At 41.3% G+C, this 12106-nt stretch overlaps 1 protein-coding gene across 4 annotated transcripts in view; it reads left to right on the forward strand.

Annotated features, from left to right (window-relative positions):
- Positions 1-12106, forward strand: part of LOC134400794 (transducin-like enhancer protein 4) — a 151465-nt gene that overhangs the window by 84726 nt on the left and 54633 nt on the right. For 2 of the 4 annotated variants that reach the window (XM_063129371.1, XM_063129373.1), the window contains 2 exons: positions 969-1173; positions 3873-3889. In XM_063129371.1, coding sequence (XP_062985441.1) covers positions 969-1173; positions 3873-3889 — 222 coding nt within the window. The remainder of the gene's footprint in view (positions 1-968; positions 1174-3872; positions 3890-12106) is intronic. The other 2 variants (XM_063129372.1, XM_063129374.1) reach the window with 1 other exon arrangement.

Consider the following 12106-nt stretch of genomic DNA (forward strand, 5'->3'; position numbering starts at 1 on the left):
TGAGGTCAAGCACTCCAATTCTAACCTCTCAAGGGCTTTCTCTATGTGTTGCCAGTGTACTGGTAAAAATGACTTTAAACTCTTGTCAGCGCAGTTACTGGTGCATGCATCACAGTCCCACTCAAATAAACCTGTCACAACACAGAGTCAGCAGCTAGAGAAGAGTACAAGGGCAGGCCTCTAGCTTTTCATTCGAGCATCACTAAACGTGCACAGAGTGCCCAATTATTTCAGCATTATTGAGCAAGCCTACAGGAGGACCCAAGCCTTGCTACATTAGATTTTCTTTAGTAATTTGCTCAAGTACCGCTGAGGACACTTAAAGGACTTAAAACGGTGGCTGCAACCAGTTTCCTTTTCTGGATTGTTAATTCAGGTTTCCTCTTTCAAATTAACTCTCGCTGCATGCTGTGTGGCAGCTCTGGGAGAATTGTTTAACGCTAATTTTCTCAATTTTCAGCTTTCTTGCTGGAAAAAAAAAGAGAGGAGAGAAACAAAACTTTATTGCCACTGTTATAGTTAACTCGCGTGTTTCGATTAGACATGCGTATCGGAGCGTAGCTGCTCATGGAAGAATAATGTTGAATGAGTTGCACTTGAAAAGTCAGGGTTTGGAGTGGGTTTGTTGTCATTCTTTTGGATATTGCAGTTGAAAAATAGTTTAATAAAGCCTTCCCCCACACCCCCATTTTGTCCCCAACAGCTCTTGGTTCAGGCAATATGTGTTAAGCTGTTTTCCAAACAATGCATGATTATGCACTTCAGCCATGAGTAACAGTAGCATTCATCCTATGTTGTCACCTATACTGAGGTACTGTACTGATTTGAACCGGTGGATTAATTTGTAGCAAAGCAGTAATGGGTTGACAGCCCTTGAAAGTACACAAGCACAAGGCAGTGCACAGTTAATGGCACTTGCAGTGGTCTTTCTTGGAACAAATTCAATATCTGTGTTTAATTTTTCACAGCAGCAGCAACTCCAGGCCCAGCATTTGTCACATGGACATGGTCTCCCAGTGCCTCTCACACCACACCCTTCCGGATTGCAGCCACCAGCCATCCCACCCATTGGCAGCAGCGCTGGCCTTTTAGCCTTGTCAAGCGCCCTTGGGGGACAGTCCCACCTGCCGATCAAAGATGAAAAGAAACATCATGATAACGATCACCAAAGAGGTAGGAAATGCTTCACTGGTCTCAGGGAAAGAAGCTTCTCTCGATCCAATGTACACTCTGCTCCTTTGTGAAAAAGGTGGGGTGGGCAACAGAAGATTTGGGGTACCTTCAACTTTTTCAAATTTGAGAGAGCCAGTGAGGTGTAGTGGCTAGAGTGTGGGACTGGGAGTCGGGAGGGAGATCCGGGTTCTAGTCCCCACTCAGCCACGGAAGCCCACAGTGGGTGATTTTGGGCCAGTCCCAGACTCTCCGTGAAACCCACATCACAGGGTTGTAGTTGTGAGGATAAAATGGAGATAAGGGTTATATACGCTGCCTTGGGTTCCTTGGAGGAAAAAAGCAGGATATAAATGTAATAATAATATTAATTAATAATAATTCATGGGACACCTTCAATTGACCAAAGATGTCTGTCTCTCTTAAATGCTCCACCTGTTCTGCCATATAGCCCCCTATTTATTGAACTCCCTCCCTGAGTATGTACATGGTGCCATGCCAGTTCTCTCCCTTGCTTGAATTCCTTACCCAGTACCTGTGTTTTCCAGGTAACCTTTGGCTTATCTCCCTGAACTCATTCCCAACTGTGGTCAATTTTAAAGCACATATAACTGCATTTGTTCTCTTTTGTCACTCCCTCATTTGTTTTGCCCTTCCTCCCTTGTTTCCCCATTGTCTATGATATACTCTATGCTCCTTGGGCAGGACCCATCTACTTTGCCAGTTTAACACTTTATGGCACTGTTTTAGTGTTACGGGAACAAACCTGCATCAGCCCCTGGCTTGTGTATTTCTTTGTGTGAGAAGATAACACAAAGCTTCCACTGTTTATTTAGAACCAACCATAGTTCCATGTGACTTCTGAACTCATGTTCTAACTACTCTTAATCAACGAACAAGGATAACTAAACCTGGTTTGGATCCTGTTATATTTTAATTAATAATAGTTAGAATAAAGCACACTTCTTCTGGTTTGAAAGTCATAAGGAACGGTGTTTTAGTTCACAGATGAAAGCAGAAATGAGCCTTGGGTTGAACATTAAGTCTGAACTGGCACACTGTGCAAAATCATCATCATCTATAATAATAAAAAAGGATGTGTGTCAATCTGTCAATCAATGCCATGGCGCCAAGACCATAAAGACTATGAGAAAAAGAGGCTACTAGCTCTGGTGCTATGAAATGTCAAAAGAAATTTCTTTATTTTTATACAAAATATAAAAATTTAAAAATGTTCAAAATAACTTTCAATCAAACTTGTACAACCCTCAAAGTTTCTGATCTGGAGATCTTTTGTCAGGAGCTGTACAACGAAATAAATTACTTTTTGAAGTAATTATGAATTTAAAACCTTCTAGATATTTTTTTACAAAACCGCAGTGCTGTTCATTCTGTCTCCATCAGCAGTGTGTGCATCTCAGAGTTAAAATGCATTAACTGTGGTGTTGGAGGAAAATTCCGAGAGTGCCGTGGACTGCAAGAAGATCAAACCAGTCCATACTCCAGGAAATAAAGCCAGACTGCTCACTGGAGGGAATGGTATTAAAGGAAAAACTGAAGTACTTTGGCCACATAATGAGAAGACAGGATACCCTGGAGAAGAGGCTGATGCTAGGGAAAGTGGAAGGCAAAAGGAAGAGGGGCCGACCAAGGGCAAGATGGATGGGATGATATTCTGGAGGTGACAGACTTGACCTTGGGGAAGCTGGGGGTGGCGACAGCCGACAGAAAGCTCTGGCGTGGGCTGGTCCATGAAGTCACAAAGAGTCGGAAACGACTGAACGAATAAACAACAAAATTTAAATTCAAATGCATCTGTGCAGTTGAAGCCTGCAGTTACCTCTTCATCCACTAGAGAAAGACTTCCTAACTAGCATTACTTTTGCTTTCCATAGAGTTTGAAGCCAGGGGAGATTAGTAGGCCAAATGACACAGTTTTATGCCTGCTTCCCCCTGCTGTGGGTTATCCCACCCCCCTCAAGGGCATGGAGTGGCCAGACGTCTCCCTCAGGCCACCGTAGGGGTGCACCACATAAGGGGATGGGCTTAGGTGTGCCAGTGTGTTGCTTCACTCAGACGGGGTAGGCATAATGCATCCAATTCTGACATCTGTGTAAGCTTGGTTGAAAAGCTATAGCAAACTAAAGACTTAGAAACTGAGATTGTTTACTAATAATAAATAATATCTTACCATTTTCATGCTTTTGCAGGTGCACTGAAGGCTAGAAGGGTACACTTGTTAGGCTGTAGTGATTTTAGTGGGCTGTAATGCAAAGAGATAAGGATGGAATATTGTGCTTAGAACTGTGTACTTTTCCCCATCTCTTCTCTCTGAATTTTTTTTGCTTTGCTCTATATTGCACCATAGACTCTCATATTATTGCTATAGTATTTAGTTCTAAGTTTGCCAGTCAACTGATAGATTCAAATGATAGATTCAAGAGTATAGAATTGGTTGCTAAGTTTTTGAGTCAACTGATCTATTCAAAGATTCAAATTTATAAAATTAGTTGTATAATATCAATAATTAACTCTACAGAAAAGTTAATATATCAGCAAAAAAAAATCAGTGGGGCTTAAGTTTCTTTCTCTCTTTCTTTTGAGATATAAGGAATGCATAATTTTAAGTTAAAATAACTTGTATTTGTCTCTCTCTTTCCTTCTTTTGCCTGCTCATGTTGCCACTGCTGTTCTGTATGAAGACAGAGACTCCATAAAGGTAAGACTCCATTTCACAGATGAAAGGAGTAGCTTAAAAGAACTGCAGTGCATTTTATTGCAGTTGAAGTAAAGCACAGGAAATGCTATGACTGTAACTAGATGGTGAGATCCATATTGATTAGCAGAATTTTGGGTAAGCTATTCCAAAAGTGCTACATAAATAAGAACTTTGCACAAACCCAACTCCACACTTATACCTCTGCATTGAAAGAAAGCATGAAAGGTGGGATGGATGGGTGTGTGTGTGGGTGGGGACTCAGAAGGCCATGCTAGCTAGCCTTTGCCCATGCTGTGGCCATGGCCCAGCTGCCTTTACCCAAAATGGAAATGCTTCCCCATTACTGGCTAGCATGGGAAGAACTCTGTCCCAATCAGTGCAGGGGAGTTCTATGTGCATACATCAGTACAGACGGAGAACCTTTTCTGACTGTCTGCACAACGTGGCAAAGTATTTCCATTGTGGGTGGCAGGGTGTGCGGCCATGTTGCACATCAGCATGAGGTGTGTGTGTTGTGGAGGGAGGTCATGTGAAACTACCTCAAGGCAACTTCAACTAATAATGTTCCAACAGCTGTTGGATGATATTTTGGGCAATGATTAATATTTCTGTATACTTGCTTGTTGGCTGATCCCTGAGGACTACACTCTACTCTTACTTGAAATGTATCAGGGAATAAAAAACCCGCATTCATGCACCAATTGGGAAGAAGTTGGGTGTTCCAGGAGAAATGACACCTATGGGAGTTTTCCCAGCTTCCTCATCTCCTGAATCCCAAGAAGTCCTTCATTCCAGTTTAAAGCTCTATAAAGATGGATGCGGCAGGAAGAATGCTCTGTGGGCTTGTCTCCCATCTGTTAAACGGTTGTCTGGAGTGGCTCCTATAATTTCAGCCTAGTAATGAATATTTTCACTGGAATTAGTGCTGGTGCCTAGAGGCTTTTTGATATTTTAACACAAATTAGCTGTACTGAAACATGGCCTTTCAGATCTTTGGGTATGAAAAGCATCCTAAATGTGAGCACTAATCTATTGTCAAGCAGGAGCTAAGACAGATGCCTTTGTAATAGCATCCTCCAACCAAACTCCTGGGCTGGGATACTATGTAAAATAGAATCTTGGTGCTACTCTTAATAGGCTGGAAGAGAGTGTATTGTTGTTATTTTTTCAAATGTTTTCCGCCAACTACCAAAAGAGTCTCGCTCTAGTGGCCACTAATATATAACAAAATACTAAAACAATTTGATGGATAAAAAACTAGGAAAAAATGATTAAAATGAACAGTAGTCTGTCCATAGCACAATAAAATAGCTTTAGCCAGAGAATTAAAGAAGAAGATGATTATGATGATTATTTCTGAAAAGTCACTATTGAACCAGTCAACTCCTGTGGCATTAGGGAAATTGGAACCTAGTGATTCCCCTCCAAAAGTTTTGGCTCCATGTGAAATGAAGTAATTCCATTCTGTCCAAACTCTGGAGTAGATTGCACATCCAAAATAGGTTCTGCAATCCATTTCAGGCGTTTTTGAGGCCTCCGAGACATCAATGAAGCAACAATCATATGAGCAACAATTATATGAGCCTTCAGCCTCTCAGAAACTTCAGATATGAGAGCAGGACTAGTTTGACCCAAGGGAGACCCAACCTGCACTGCCCTCATCTCTCATATTTCTGGAATGGGTCCAGAATAGGGCTGTATAGTTAGGCTGGTATTGCTTGCTATGACGGCTGCTCAGCAATCCTTGTCTAGTGAATAAGATGAGCCTGAGGTTTCCTCTCAACACTGGAGCTGCCGAGTGGGGAGAGATGATCCCTGCCCTTCCCCAACCCCACAGATAAGCAGATGCCTGTGATTTGTTTTAGCTCTGCGTTTCCCATGCCTAATCAAAGGGCCAAAATAAACCTCTGGCTACCAAGCTAGAGAAGGAAGATGGAGGCACATAATCTTGCCTCTCTGCCTGTCAGGTGATTGGAGCTCCAAATGTTCAGCACAGGCAGAGAAAGCTGGCTTCCTTCTGCAAACCCTCACTGACTCTGAGCTAGAGGAAGATGGAAGAGGCACATTCACTTGTCCTTGACTTCATGCTGCATGTGATATAGTGGGTGAAAAGTAGTGTGGGCCTGCCATAGGGGTGGTTTGTGGTATGAAGTACCACGCCTCTCTCCATGTGCTTTTGCAAGAGTGCATTATTAGAACTCCAAAGTTCTGAGTGACATTTTTAAAAAAATCTACTATTAAGTTTCCCTTTTTTTAGCACGTAAACTGAAAAATTACGATTAGATATGATTTGGGATCTAATCATAAACCTACGAAACACATGTTAACAAATCCTGCATGAACTATGCGTGGGTATAAACCAGCATTGCTCAGAACCTGAAGACAGGGCAATGTAGATATTAACCATTGAGGGGTGTCATTATTTTTAGTAGATGAGCCTAATTCACCTGCAATGATTTTGGGTTAATTCCTCTCCACCCCCAAGCCATTAGGTAGGCAGCTGACGGGACAGCATGCAAGGTACAACTCTTTTTTGCACTGATTTATTAGATGGTGATATTTACAAATAAATGTTTGTCTTGTACAGCCATTAAGTCACAAGTTGGATTGTGTCAGCATCTAGGGCTTGTTGCCAGCTTTGCAAGGTGCAATAGTTTGCTAATTTCCTTAAATGTTATCCGTGATGCCCAGAGAAGCAGTTAGTTGCTTGTTCTATTGATCTGCCCTCTCTTAAGTGGCTCCTGGTTAAGAAAGGCTTTTTATGATTGTCTGCTGTGTGACTTGAGATGGTTTTTATCAGCCAGAACATGCCAGTTGCCAGCAGCTGGAGACTGTGTGCTTGTATGGAATAATTTATTCATGCAAGATAATGCTCCTTAACATTTAACAGGTAATGAACGTGACATAAATTTCCTCCTTGCTTTTAATTTTTCCCTTTCCTCTTCTAATGTGCAAACAGGCAGCTCTGGTGCTCTAAATAATAAGTAATTTTTGGCCATCTGTCAAAAGGAAATTTCAATACAAATTTAAATTAATGGTGCCTGAAATTTTTTATAGCTCCTCTAAAAGCCTCTAATGTGCAGAAAATTCTGAATCTGCTGGTAGTAATTAGTGTACCATGTAATGAGGATGTGGGCAATGTTATGCAGCCCCAGTGTAACGTTTTGATATGGTAGCAAAAGTTTGATTTATACAAGGTTGTGGCTGGGTTTAATTGTGAGAGACGCTTCCAAGTGTTTTCTTGAAGATACAGATTATTAAGCAGGGCAGATTTTAGAATAGCTCATAAAATGTAAATTTAGGTGTTGCTGTAAGAATGAGATAATTAAGGTAACCTACTCGCTGGTAGGAAGAGTGAAGAAATATGTGCAACTGTATTTTTATTCCCATATTTTTTGAAAATCTGCTACTACCACTGTTACATGTGCTGTAGATTTTGTCATTCAATCTTCCTCTTACCTTTTCCCTCATAATTACACTGGTCCTGACCCCTCAGCACCACCAACCGCTAAGGCCTCCTGAGAATAAAGAATTCACTAAATCTAAAGAACTCGATTAATGCCGGAAGCGGGGGTCACCTTAGGCCAAAAGTCGAGAGTGTCAGTGAGAAAGTTATGCAATATTTTCTTGCACAGTTGGGCAGGAGAGAATATATTTCCACTTTTTAAAAACTTTTGAAATCAAGATAGACTGACGAAACTGCAGATCACAGCGAGTTGACTCTTGTGAACTTGAATAGCTCTTGTGTAACCTGTTTTATGTTGCTTACTGAAATTATGAATTTCTGACAAGGGGCTAGCCAATGAATGGGCAATGGTAATTTAGGCTGGAAACAGAAAGCCCATTTGACACAGTGGAATTTGCTTTTGAATACACGTAGCCGGGATTGTGTGGCTGGAGGAGAGGCCCGCTCATGAGTTAACTACGTGATGGGACTTCATGATCAAGGGCATCAGGGCTGCACTACTAGTCTGCTCTTGAGGTTGCACAGTTTCCTTGCACCATGCATTAGGTACGAATGCCCTCAGCAGGGAAGCCTGAACACATAGATCTCTGTGCCTGTTCTCAAACCCTACAGAAGGCTCCACCTGTTGGCTTCTCAGGTGGAGTCATTTATGCCTAATGCGGCTGGGGTGAAAAAGCCACATGATTTCAACAAGGCCCTGTCACTCTTTGATGACATGGAGCCTCCTTTCTGTGTTTAACTTCTGAAGGGGACTAGAGTGTAGGTAGATAAGATGCGACTTTTCTATATTGTTGGCCTCTACTTTCATGCTGATTAAAGTGCATTGTACATAATGTACCTTTCAGCAATGTTGTCTATGGCATAGGTGCAATTTGCCATTTCCCTGCTGACATGCCACAAACGTCCATGGTAGCATCCAGAATAGCTCTGAACTGCTGTTTTCAGCATGGGGAATATTTGTTTTGATTCTCTTTCAAGCTGTGGAAAGTTTTTGAGTTGTGATGGTAGATGATGAGGATTTTGCCAGCAGAGAGAGATGCAGGAAGACTGTCAATTATTTGCAATCCTGGTCCTTCACCGATAAAAATGAAAGTTTTTTGTTTATTGAGCATTTTCCTGGATCAGTGGTAACTCCTATAGTGAAATAGTAATAGTTTTTAGTGGGTGTAGATGTATGGACACATTGCTTACATCTCTGTATTTTTTCCTACTCATTGTTAGCACTACAGTCCAACTACCTCAGGTATTGAGACTGGGAAAGATACCAAAATTGCACACCTTTTGTGTAAGATGCACATGAAAGCCACTTGCTTTATCAGGAATTTGTTGACCGTGAGTTCACTCCACCCTCTGATTCACTGCCAACCTGTGCAAACAAACTTTGAAACTGATGACCATTTATGACATGATCATTGCTTAATTTCTGTTCTCTCCCCCCACTCTGCGGCTGCTCTAACCATGTTGGATCTGTGGGCTCTATCCACAAGATGAGCTTAATGTCATCACGCTTTCCACTTCCCCGAGATTGCAGGCCTGCAATGCTCAGAATCTCAACAAAAAGCAGCAAGTGACATTTTTCACTCCAACATAGAGGTTGACCTGAGATCCAAGTAGCTTTCCCAAAGTAACATTTGATAAAGAGACCCAGTATGAGTTACCCTTCATTTCACAAGGGTGCATTTCCCCAGGGATCCCTATATATATTTATGGGGGAGGGGAAGAGATCACTTCAACACTGTCTAATTCAGTGCTTTTGTTGGTCTGCCAGTATAGCAATTAGTTCAGTATTAATTGATACCTGCCTTTGGGCATGTAGGCTGTGGGGAATGTAACAGGTGCTCTAATTTCAGAAACTGTGTTGTAATTGTTTGTGGAGCAGATGAAGAAATATCTGTGGGGCAGAGCCAGTCCTCAGGTGGTGGCACATTGAGTGGACTGATGATGTGATTGGGTGAGGCAGGCTTGCTTGTTTGCAGTCACATCTAGTAACCACTGAAGCGAAGCAAATATTAATTAGCAGGGCCATGTTTGTTGTCTTGGTCTGTCTTAAGTGGTTGATTTTGCATTTTACTTTATAATGCCCTTCCTGTTGTTGAGCCGTGAATGTTTTATGCATATACATGTTTAGAGTGTCATTAACCTTACACTCTGGTAAATACCTTCTGATGTACTCATCCAACTCACCCCTTTTTTCATTTCTATCTTTCTCCCACATTCATGGTGTTTCTGATGAAGCCATTTTGTACATTTTAATTTAGCATAGAGCACTTATTTAAGGATAACTGCATGTATTCTGATTTCAACAAAATAAATTCTCTGTCTATCCTCCAATGCTTACTCTACCAAATTTTTGACTGTTCAATGAGCAGATGAACCTTGAATCTTCTTTCTTCAGATTCTCTATCAGTGAGAGGCAATCTGGTATCCTCCAGATGTTTTGGCCTACAACTCCATAGTCCCTGACCATTGGTCATGCTGGCTGGGGTTGATTGGAGTTGTAGCCCAAAACATGGTTGTCTGAACCAGCTAGTTACTGAGGAGAGGGGAAATGTTGAACTTCCAGTGTTGAACAGTATTGAACAGGCCCGTTAAATGTGTCCAATGGCAACATAAAGTGAAATTATGAAAACATAAGAAGAGCCATGCTGGATCAAACCAAAGGTCTATCTAGTCTAGCATTGTGTTCCTACAGTGACATGAGTTCAAAAACCACCCTGCCACCTGTGTTCCTCAGCAACTGGTATATTCAGAGGCACACTGTCTCTGTCATTGGAGGCAATATATAGTTTTCATTACTAGTAGCCATTCGTAGCCTTAACCTCTCTTAATTAGTCTAATGTCGCCCAAATTGGTGGCTATCACTATATGTTGTGATAGCGAATTCCATTGTTTAAATATGTGCTGTGTAAAGAAGTACTTCCTTCTGTCAGGAATCTCCCACCAAGCTACGAAGGAGTGAGGTCTAGGGTAAATCTGTGACTGGAGTATATCACTTCAAGCTGTTGGTGTGTGCTCCTATGACTGAATAGTTCTGCTTACAGAAAGCTAGGCATCAGGGAGAATGGATCTAGTCCAATCTGGTACCCTCCAGATGTTTGGAATACAACTCCCAGTGTCCTTGACCATTGGTCCTTGACCATTGGCTGGGCCTCATGAGAAGTAATTCCCCAAACATCTGGAGGCACTATGTTGGGGGAGGCTGATCTAGTCCAACATGCTCCCTCACATGCTAGCTTTCCATGTATAGGAAATATATTTTGTACATAAATACACTCAATTGTTTATCCCTCCACTAGGTGAGAACCAGGTGTACGATTTGTTAAGTAAAGCAAGTTTTTTTTAATAGGTGAGGTATTCTCCAATTCCAAACTCTGTAATCCCTCTATCCAGTCCATCAATCCCTAATTCATTTCAGAGAAAATGGGGGAGGGGGTGGATTACTGAACTGTCTACCCTGAGATTTTCCAAGCTGCCATATAGTTTTATTATCATAATTAGATTTCATGTGATGATATTAAGAAGTGATACATTTTATTCATTGTGAACAAAACCAGTATGAATAGCATACTTATATTTCATGTTCCTATAACATCTAGTCTAAAGATGATGGCAAGAGGAAATGGGTGCTGATCAAACTTTACCAAAGCTGAATTTTAAAAAATCGACTCAGTGTTCTTTCAGCTGTATAAATTGTCTTCTGCATTTCTCCCCTAAACTGATAAGCTCAAAATTAATTATAAATAGTCTTACAAACTGGAACAGGTTTTGTGTAATTTGAAACATCCACTGGGTTAATATAGCACTACTCTGTGAGATATTTAAGGAACTTGGCATTAAAATATTTAAACAAACTACCTTATGCTACTAATGGTTTTAACTATATATATATATCCTGTATCCCTTCCTTCCTCTAAGGCAGAGGTAGGCAACCTGGTGCCCATCAGGTGTTTTAGATTACAACTCCCATGATCTCTGGCCATGATGGCTCAGGCTGATGGGAGTTGTACTTTGAGATGGACATATCTGTCAATTTAAGTTTCTCATTTTTTTCAGTCTTAAATTTGATTTATATAGAACTTTGGAGCAATTCTCCAATCTTAAATTCAGTTCATCCCAAGCTTTGAGATTCTTTTTTTTTAAAAAAGTCCACATGAAAATTCATATGCATTTTTTGGGAGGTTGTTATGCTGGAAAGTGAAGTTCTGTCCTCCAGCGCTATCTTTGAGTTTAAAAGTATGGCTTTGTGTTTTGGAGCTCAGCCTCCATCTCTGCCTTGTTCTTGAGCAAGTGACTTTTGTTTTACTCCCACTGGTTTATCTTCTGAGAAATGAATATTTTCTGACTGACCATGCCCCTGATTGCAGCCATTTTTTAAATGAGCTTCCATGCCAGCCATTTTGTGAGAGTATCCATAGCACACTCTCAAAATTCCGTATGTGCTACTACCAACCCAACAAGCTTGGGTACCCCTTAGCTGGAATGAATCAAGAGGCATAAGCATGAGTGTTGCAGACTGGCCTTGACTTCAGAGCAGTTGGATACTTCTCCATACCACACCTGTGCTGTACCATTTCACATGGCAGGTGGGGCCTCACAGAACTGAATGCTCCTTAATTAGAAACTAAAACCCCAAATCTAGCCTAGCCTTCTCCCTGGCATGTCAGCGTTCGGTAGAGAAGCAGTAAAGCATTATGATTGCCATCTGCTGTATTGAGTGGTAGAAATACAGGTTTTCTCATCTTACTAAGAAC

The sequence above is a fragment of the Elgaria multicarinata genome, chromosome 6, assembly GCF_023053635.1.
Source record: "Elgaria multicarinata webbii isolate HBS135686 ecotype San Diego chromosome 6, rElgMul1.1.pri, whole genome shotgun sequence".
Classification (NCBI taxonomy): domain Eukaryota; kingdom Metazoa; phylum Chordata; class Lepidosauria; order Squamata; family Anguidae; genus Elgaria; species Elgaria multicarinata.